This window comes from Toxorhynchites rutilus, chromosome 2 (genome assembly GCF_029784135.1).
Source record: "Toxorhynchites rutilus septentrionalis strain SRP chromosome 2, ASM2978413v1, whole genome shotgun sequence".
NCBI lineage: Eukaryota > Metazoa > Arthropoda > Insecta > Diptera > Culicidae > Toxorhynchites > Toxorhynchites rutilus.
In genome coordinates, this window is record NC_073745.1 from 262,338,466 (window position 1) to 262,348,727 (window position 10,262).

The window sequence follows — 10,262 nt, forward strand, 5'->3', positions numbered from 1 at the left end:
GTATGAACTTGTATTAGAATAATTGATTCCTTATATGGCTTTTCGCTTTGCGGCCGTTTTTCGTGGAACGTATCTAGGCCGTAGAGCAAGGTATGGGTGTACTCACAAAGCAAATATATTGAATTCGATTGAATTCGGAAATTGTTTCATTCAATCAAAAATTTAATCAATACAAACAAATGATTGCTAAGCTAAGCTAGTCCCACGTCAACTTTGCGGTTATATCATAGATATAACCCACCAATTTTTTTTTTTTGAAAACCCTCATCTCATGTACTTGGGTGATTTTGCGGTTTTCAAAATACTCAAATATTGACGTTTGTTACATTAGTAAATGATGTCCGATTGAGCTAATATTTTACATAGAGTATTTTATCGTGCAAATCCACATTTCGCAGGAAGTCCCGTATGAAAGATCGAGATGACCATTTTCATTGGCACCATAATCCATAGGTTTTGCCTCGTATTCCGAAAAAAACGATCAAGTCCCAGAGCGTCGATTTTCGACAAAGAAAGTTTAGTCGAGATGACAATAGATCTCGTCGTTTCATTCCATTTTTAAGATATTTGGCATTCATTTTTTTAAATTTCATGTGAAAGCTCAAAAATTCATACTTTGACGGCTGTGTGTCACTAGTAAATGAAGTCCGATTGAGCCGATATTTTGCATAGGGTAGTTTCTCGTGGGAATCAACATTTTTAGGAAATTCACGTTTGAGAATTCTAAGGTCAGTTTTCCCCTACAACTCTAATATACAGCCAGTCCATGCCAAACCGATATGGTGGTTCTCAGATTGTCGTAAGCAGTGACAATTCTGTTACTTATCGCTAAATATGAGACCCATTCATTAGGGTACTCATTTCATTCTAGCGTGGTCCGAAAAAATCATTTTTCCCCTTTTTCCAAAATACTTCTTTTAAATATTCATAACTTTTGAACTATTGGACCTATTCAGATGAACGACATATCAAATTACAGCTAATTAAAGCCAATTAGCTAGTCTTTCATGGAAACATATTTAACTTGCAAAAGATGTAGATTTCGAAAAAGACTAGCTAATTGGCTTTAATTTGATGTGTCGATCATCTGAATCGGTCTAACAGTTCGAAAGTTATAAATTTAAAAAAAGTAGTTTTTGGAAAAAGGGGAAAACTATTTTCTAGACCACCGTAAAATGGAAAAAAGCTTTGCGCAGTGGCATTATCGTAACCAATGAGGTTTATCCGAGGTGGGACTATTGCTAGCTAAAAACTAAAATGGAAATGAACACTCCAATGATAAAATTAAAAAAATACGGGTCTCATATTTTGTGATAAGGAACAATACTATCTAAAACTTTTATGTTTAAGAATATTCTACGTTCAATTTTTTTGTCTTTTTATGAGTAGGTGTCCACCAATATTGGGAAGAAAAAAAAATCGATTTATTTCTGTTTTTCAAAGATTTTGTAGACTAACAAGATTTTTTACCAACCAATACCGATAGTAAATCCACACTAAACCTTAACAACCAGTTTTAATTTGATTCCAAATAAAAGTTGATTGAATGTTCTGCATTTTTTTTTTATTTTTCATTAAATTTCAACTGAAAAAGGTTTCCCACACCTATCTCAATATCATCCTTACTCCCTATAATTTTGGCCAGTACTGTATATAAATATATTCCATCATATCTCTGGAACGCCTTGACCGATATTCATCAAAATTGACATACATGTTCCTTACACATTAGAGGTGGTCAAATGCGTATTAGAAATTGGAGTGCAGCCGTTAGAAATGGAAAGGGACTGAATTCCGAACAAAACCATGTATATTTAAAACAAAAATATATATATATTTAAAACAAAACCTTTCTATTTAAAAAAATACACGCCTCTATCAAAATTTCACCGTAATATAGTCATAAATGATCTCAAGCAACTTGTTCCGATCATAACAAGTAGAAAAAATACCAGAAGTGTTGAAAAAATGATGAAAATATGTTTGTCCGCTTGTTCGTAGTAATTATATTCTGATCTAGAAATTTGAAAAAAATCAAAATTTTTTTCTACATATTTCTGTAGTTTAGGCATTCAAGAATATACCCTAGAAAGTACTTATCGAAAATCCTATTATTTATCGAGTTAGAGCCATTTTAGTGATGCGGAATCTAACCTGGTACGGCCATAACAATCAATCTGTATTTAAATCTGTATAGGTAATTTATAAGTCCAATTTTGAAACATAATCTTTGGTTTAGTATCATTGATTGGCATAGCTATTATGAATTCGACGAATTGGACGATGTCGATGATATCCATGTAGAGCAAGAACTGTAGTGAAAATACAATGCTTCATTGAAGTGTGATGAAAGTTTACACTGTAAGGCATGCTTTTTTCGTTGCGCTATGTAAGTAGCTTTGTTATAACAATTACAATAACATGATAAGGCAGCAATTCAAAAATAACAGAACTCTCAACGCGTTAAAAATGGTCATAAAGTTGCTTTGAACCCATATGCCTAGAATACGGACAGGTTCTGATAGAATTTCATCATTCTAAATAAATTAATCGGATATTGTTTTATTAAGATTTAATTTTTTTCTTTTCTATGCAACACTCCCAGTTCAGTAACTTCTGTTTCTACAGCTGAGTAGTTCCCAATGAAATCGACAAATGACAAAACATGAGTATTTTTGATTCGAAGGAAAGTGTGTATTCCGTTTGGGTTAGAGGAAATATGAGTTTTCCACAGCAATTGGGAATGTTTTTACTCAAGCGTAACTTTTGAAAAGGGCGTATCGATTTGAGTAAGAGAAATCTTTGAAATTTTATATCTCACGCTTGAGTCAAAAAATGAACCATGATGATGTATTTGGAAAAGTTGTTGGAAATTATAAGCAAATTCATAAAATTTCATGAACATGACAAACATATTAAAAAGGAGTATTTACTATAAAAAAGACACTAAATTAGAACTAATTTTTTTAAATACTTCGAAAATTTTTTTGTTTTAAATCACATCAGGATTCATAATTTGTGGCTAAAAATGATTGTTAACATACAAAAATTCGAAGTTTCGAAAATTCCTAAAAATTTCCGATTTTCCACAAAGTTCGTCAAAAATAGTTTTATCATATTGGGCCCATTTTTTAAATTTTCTGCATGACTTCTGTTTTGTATGAAAAATAAAAGAAAAAAAATTTAAAAATATGTATTTTGGATATTGCAAATTGAATTTTTAATTTTGTAAATAAAAAAAAGAGTACTATTTTTTTTTCTCAGTGTACATTTTTTCATATTCAACCATCAATACTCTATAACTCTTTCTAAGACACTATTTCGGTACGACACATAGTTTTTGAGATATAAATTATCAAAGATTTCTCTTACTAAAATCGATACGCCTTTTTCAAAAGTTACGCTTGAGTCAAACAATTCCCAATTGCTGTGAAAAACTCATATTTCCTCCAACCCAAACGGAATACACAATTTCATCGGAATCAAAAATACAAGTTTTTAAAATCTGCCTTTTTAGGACGATTTCATTTGGAATTGCTGAACTTCAAAACCGACGTAAGATCTTGTGGCTTCATCAGATGCTGTTAAAAATTTCCAAAATTTTACGTAGTTAAACCTTTTTAGGTTGCGTTTAAGTACGGATTCCATTAAATAAAATTAGACCAATTATGAGTATCATTAGCCATCATCATTATTTTCAATTACTTGAGCTCCAATATTTGCTGAGTTGATTTAATCTTAATTGTTCACTTTGGGCGCTATGGGCCTTTAAATAACTATAAACGTAAAGACCGCAATGCGTTTTCCTAACACGGACTAAACATTTTTTTCTATTTTCAAAGCATTCTAACATAAAATTGTTGGAAATTTATCAATTTATATTGCTATATATTGTTAGGAGGTACGATTGGTGTAAAAATAAAGGGTGTGACACATCAAATTGCATCACGGAAAAAACGCTGTAGAAATTTAATTTTTAGGAATTATATCTTCAGCTTTCGCTTATAATCAGATAAGAGTGTACAAATCACGTTGGCCATGCTTCACTGTCAATTTTTCGTAAATTTGGAAAAATGTCGTCGAACGAAAAAGAGCGTCGTGAATTAATCCTGTGCACTCATTTCGAGAATCCGGAGTTGTCACATCGGGACATCGGTAAGATGCTGGGAATCGTCCAATCCACGGTCAGCAGAGTACTAAAACGATACTTCGAGAACCTAACCATCGACCGGAAGGTGAAGTACGGCAAAAATGGATGCTCCGTCAGTGAAAAAGATCACAAGCGCGTAGTTAAGCAGTTTAGACGTGATCCGAGAAGTTCGGTCCGGGATGTCGCCAATAAGCTGAATTTGTCAAGTTCATTCGTCCAGCGGACCAAGCAGCGGGAGGGCCTGCGTACATACAAGGTTCAGAAGGCTCCTAACCGCGACGAAAGGCAAAACATGGTGGGGAAGACGCGAGCCCGGAAGCTGTACACCGAAATGCTGACGAAGCCGCATTGCCTGGTAATGGACGACGAAACCTACGTCAAAGCGGACTTTCGTCAGCTGCCGAGCCTGTTGTTCTTCTCCGCAGAGGAAAAATTCAGCGTTCCGGAGGAGATTCGCAAGCAGAAACTATCCAAGTTCGCCAAAAAGTACATGGTGTGGCAAGCGATCTGCTCTTGCGGAAAGCGGAGCGCCCCTTCGTGATGACCGGCACGGTAAACGGGCAGGTTTACCTTAAGGAGTGCCTACAGAAGCGCTTACTACCACTATTGAAGCAGCATGAGGGCCCGACCATCTTCTGGCCGGATCTCGCTTCGTGCCACTATTCAAAGGACGTGTTGGAGTGGTACGAAGCCAACGGGGTCACCTTCGTGCCAAAGGAAATGAACCCGCCCAACGCGCCGGAGCTTCGCCCAATAGAGAAATATTGGGCGATTATGAAGCAGGCCCTCCGGACGAACCCAAAAGTTGTCAAATCGAAGGCGGACTTCAAGAGAAAGTGGATTTCTGTTAAAAAAAAACTATAACCTGACGTTGTACAGAACCTTATGGACGGGGTAAAGAGGAAGGTGCGAGCATACGGGCTTGGGCTCGAAGTATGAATAAAAAGAAAATGCCAAAAGTTGTTTAATAGTTTTTATTTTACTGTCTAAAATTTTCAAAAGGATCGGTCTACTGGGCGAATTTCTACAGCGTTTTTTCCGTGATGCAATTTGATGTGACACACCCTTTATCACGAATCCCTCATGAAATTTCTGAGCAAAAATTGGATAATTTCCGTGACCGATATCTATTTTTTTTATTTGTACTCACTAAATGTTTCCGAAAACGTTATTCTATGTGTTTTCAAGTTTTAAAACAAGACCTTTCAAAGAAAAATATAATATAAGCGCACTTTTGAAATTCAAATTCACTGTGTTTTAGAAAGAAAAGAAAAAAAACAGTGCTACTTATTTATTGTAACGCTAGTACATAGATTGTTGCGTTTTTCCTTCTCAGATCGAACATGAGAAAGCAGGGTATCACGCTACATATGAATGCCAAAATGACTCTCTTTCAGACTGATTCAAACGCTATATGAATAAAATATGAGATGGGAAAAAATATTATTGACATCAAGACATAACTTATATTGGAACGTTATTTGAAAAAATCTGTAGATTCTGTATGAAACCCAAAAAATCTGTAATCTGTAACTACAGATTATTGGTTTTAAAAAATCTGAAAAATCTGTATAAATACAGATTATTCTGTAGATATGGTAACCCTGCTTCAAACGCGTGTTTTGGAAACTAGTTTTTCCAATTTTTAAAAAATTAGGGTTATCTCTACAATAGAATACCCCCTTAACATTAAATCGTAGAAAAATTTTGATGCGGTAGATAGTGGTCAAATAGCATCCAACAATTCCTGCTATCGTTTCCTGGGCAAACACCAAACTGAAAATCATTTGTTCATCTATTTTTTTACAAGATGTCAACGAAATACTATTATTATTTGAATCTGATGACTACTCTGTAAAATGAAAAAAAATCTAGAAAGATTCATAAAATAACTCAGAAAGAAGATGGAAATATTCTCGCATTTTCAATGACGCATCTTTTACTTATGGACAGTTTATTATCATTAAACTAATTTTGGTATACCACCTTCTCCTCATATTTTTCGTTGAATAATTTGAACATAATCTTCATTTGAATATGGTAAGCCATGATATTGATTAGTATATTGGCTCGATTTCAATGAATCCCAATGAATCCCAATTAGGATTGTGCTTTTGGAAATTTTCGAAATGGGGCTATTATTCGAAATTTTAGCACTCTAGCATGTCCGGATGCTGTTTTCATTACACCAGTTTGCAGTTCTTATGTAATGCTCTCCTTATGTTGAAAAGTTCTCAAATAATACTCTTCTTATGTTGAAATGAAAATAATATGAAAACATTCAAGATTTGATGAATATTGAGTATTGAACATCAAAAATATGCCATCATAAGGAATGTCATCAGTGCTACTACTTTATTGAACGAACGAATCCGAACATTTCGTATCTCAGCTCAACCGTAGTAATCAGTTTAATAACGATGGCTCCAGCTTTCAATCGATGACACTCTTTTCGAGCCCACCATGATTAATACCTGCCAGAATCAGATGCAGCATTTCACCCCATTGAAATCGAATGTATCGTCACATCCTGCCATCATGTTCGGGGTCATGTCAGTTGTTTTGGTTCCATCCCGTAAACCGTAAACTACTCCCTCAATCCATCAGACTCCATCCATGAATTTGTTCAATCGACCAGTTGATGTACACCGACACAGCGGAGTGCGGGACTGGACAACAGCTGAGCTCCAGACAAACCAGTGTCAGTTTTTTCATATCGAATTTAGTGCAGATGATCGACCCCTTGCTGGTTCAAAGGGTATGAGAGCATGTGTCCAGAACCCACACCGTCTGGCGGCACAGCTCTCCGAGGAGGAACTATCGGAGAATTTACCTCAACCCCATTACTCTACCTTCACCGTGTGGAGCTCGACTAAACCGCTCGTAACTGTCGATAATGTATTTTTGATGTTTTCAATCAAAATTCCCATCCATTATTGATCGTCCGGCGACGTTTGTTTGCCGCACGAATCTCGGCAAATATGTATTAATTCAACATCATTGTCTCTGGAACTATTTTCGGATTCCTGGTGTGTCTCCGTTTGAGCACTCATCTCACCTTCGATGTCGTTTACTGTAAATTATTCGTTACGAAGTAACGTAATTTATGTATATGAGTCCTGGCTAAGGTAATCTGAATTTTTAATCCGATACATGTGCAAATCTCGGAGGCTCTACACTTGTTATTTATAGATCATTCGGTTGATAAATTTTGGTTTCTTTTTTCATATATCATCAACATATATAAAATTAAAACACAATGCAATTCATTCGTCCCTCTCCGAAGGAGGTGAATGATGGGGGAAAAAAGTGCATAATAATTAATTGCTATCTAATGCGTTTTCAATGCTCACATTCAAACACGATTATTACAACGTGTTACAGAGTGTACCAATCAGCCCAATAACCGATCGGTGAGTGGCTTAAGTGAAGCATGAAATGTTTGCAATTAACCCCCAACAAGATTGGGTGGCGTGTGAAACTTTGTTCGGTTGAGGTGGCGAAATCCGCAACGGAAACACAGCGATGCTTTTAAACCAACCTTTCCATGCAGTCAAGGATTCTGCCAACGCGTCGTAGAGGTTTTAATTCTTGTGGAATGATTACTATAAATATCCAATTGTTTGGCGCAAAAGTTATCAGTTTAATTAACTCGCTCCTAGATAGAACAGCTATTTGTTTCGGACCAAAATGTTTAAAGTTGCTGTGATAACGCTTGCTGCGTTGGCAGGTGCGCTGAGCCTTGAGCATCTTGACCATCACGGTTACATCAGTGAGGTTAAACATATCCCGTACAAGTACTACGGAGGAATTGGTCACGAAATTAAGGAAGAAATCAGTCATGGAATCGGTTATGGACATGTGAGTGATTATAAACGGTCGGGTTGGTGACGTTTTCAACACACGCTTTATAATTTTACAGGAAGGCTACAAGGGCTATGAAGACTACTACTCATACCCGAAGTACAAGTTCGAATACGGTGTGAAGGATTACAAAACGGGAGACCACAAGAGTCAGTGGGAGACCCGGGATGGAGACGTCGTCAAGGGCGAGTACTCCCTGTATGAACCGGACGGCACGAAGCGTATCGTGGAATACTATGCCGATGGTAAGCACGGATTTGACGCGAAGGTGAAAACGATCGGTCATGGTATCCACGAGGGCGGATACGGTGGATTCGAAGAGGGAGGCTATGGTGGCGGATACCATGGGCATGGTTACAGCTATAGCAAACTGAAGAAGTATGACTAAATGGATGGACCACTGCAAAATTGGAAAACCGATGCCAAATAAACTGTACATATTAGCAATAAAAAATAATGCGTGAATGAATGATTATTGTTTGTCTTGTTTTATGAATAGAAACAATGCGAATCCGATTCTTATACTATACCGATACAAACTTGTTGTTGTTCTGTTGCTGGGGTGCGAGAGTGCCCGCCACTTGTTTGATTGATTGATGTTTTCTATTAAACTACAAAGTTCATCAATCTTGAAAAATCTTGAAAAATACCTATCAGAATATCAAGCAATGAAGGGTACTGGAATTGAACTCATAGTCGTTCACTTAATTATCGAACGCCCGACCTTTATGGCTTTGAAGACCTCCTACTTGCCATTTAACTTTAATTTTAGCTTTTTTTACATTATAAAAACTTCAAACTTTGAATTTTTGGTTTGATTTTCTAATCCGTGCTAGCGAAATAGCTTGCATTTTACACAAAATGGAAATTTTATATTTTCTCGTTCGGTCTCGAGAGCACCCGTAGCAGTAGCAGTCGTTGTGTTGAATTACAGAGGCTTGAATATTGTTCAGTTCATTCGATTCTAGTCTTGAGAAAACCCAATTAGAGTAACTAATTCTCGACCTTGATGGACATTGGACATTGAGTGGAAAAGTGGAGGAATAGAAAAATGTGAAATGGAAAAAGAGAAAAATAAAAAAAAAAAATTGAAACATTGAAGAATTGAGAAATTGAAAAATGGAAAAAACAAAATGACAAAATGGAATATGTAGAAATGGAAATTTCTCTAACATTATTTTCATTGCATAAATGTTTTTATATCTCAAGAACGGTTAGTTCTAGGATAAAACATGATAAATAGTTTTTCATGTAAAATCGCATTTAGATTCGATGTTTCATAATACTTTTACTAAATGCCAACGATTTTGCAAAGTATTAAAGTTTCATATATTTTTAAAGCGCCATATCACCATTTTGATGAGTCGGACGCAACGAAACTATACGTCAAACTTTGTTAATACACTTTACTCATTAATGGTTTTCTAATGAAAATATATGAGAAATATCGAAAGAGACATGTTTTGAGTTATATTTTTTTAGTATTGAATTCAATTTATGAGTAAAATTTTTAACGGTGCATTTGAAATGTTATTTTTTCTAAATAATTCATTGCTTTCCAAACAACTTTGCTGTACATTATATGTATTTTAATCTGGATTTTTTGTTATGAACGCACTTATAAAAAACAGTCGTGATTGATTATGACACGAATGTCACATTGTGATAAAATGTTTCAAATCAAATAAAAAAAAAGTCGTAATTGAAATTTGTCAGCTTATAGTAATAATTGTGATTTTGTTTAGCTGCCACCATATTACATCTTGTAATAATTTTCATTCAAATTTTTACAATTGAAATATGGAAAAAATGAAAAAATGGAAATGTGAAATATGCAAAATTAAAAAAAGGAAGAATTGAAAAAAATAGAAATTGAAAAATAAAAAAATTGAATAATTGAAAAATTCAAAAATTAAAATATTGAAAAATTAAAAAATTGAAAAAATTGAAAAATTAAAAAATTGAAATATTGAGAAATTGGAAAATTTAAAAATTGAAAAATTGAAAAATTGAAAAATTGAAAAAATTAAAAATTGAAAAATTGGAAGATTAAAAAATTGAAAACTTGAAAAATTAAAATTGAAAAACTAAAAATTAGAAAATTAAAAAATTAAAAAATTGAAAAATTAACAAATTGGAAAACTGAAAAAATTACAAATTGGAATTAAAAAATTAAAAAATTGAAAAATTGAAAAATTGAAAAATTGAAAAATTGAAAAATTGAAAAAATTAAAATTTGAAAAAGTTA

General features: G+C 34.4%; 1 protein-coding gene and 1 non-coding gene across 2 annotated transcripts; both read left to right on the forward strand.

Moving 5' to 3' along the window:
• The first annotated feature begins 1,184 nt into the window (after positions 1-1,184).
• LOC129772171 (U4 spliceosomal RNA) lies at positions 1,185-1,328 on the forward strand. The gene has a single exon (XR_008742579.1). It is a non-coding gene; the product is annotated as a U4 spliceosomal RNA (small nuclear RNA).
• A 6,512-nt stretch (positions 1,329-7,840) lies between these two features.
• Positions 7,841-8,402, forward strand: LOC129769503 (adult-specific cuticular protein ACP-20-like). The gene is made up of 2 exons (XM_055771822.1): positions 7,841-8,011; positions 8,073-8,402. The coding sequence occupies exons 1-2, from the start codon at positions 7,841-7,843 to the stop codon at positions 8,400-8,402; spliced, it is 501 nt and encodes a 166-aa protein (XP_055627797.1).
• Positions 8,403-10,262: the final 1,860 nt, after the last annotated feature.

Coding starts and splice junctions, on each gene's coding strand:
- LOC129769503 (XM_055771822.1), top strand. CDS start 7,841: ATGTTTAAAGTTGCTGTGATAACGCTTGCTGCGTTGGCAGGTGCGCTG. Junction 8,012..8,072: donor ATGGAATCGGTTATGGACAT/GTGAGTGATTAT, acceptor ATAATTTTACAG/GAAGGCTACAAGGGCTATGA.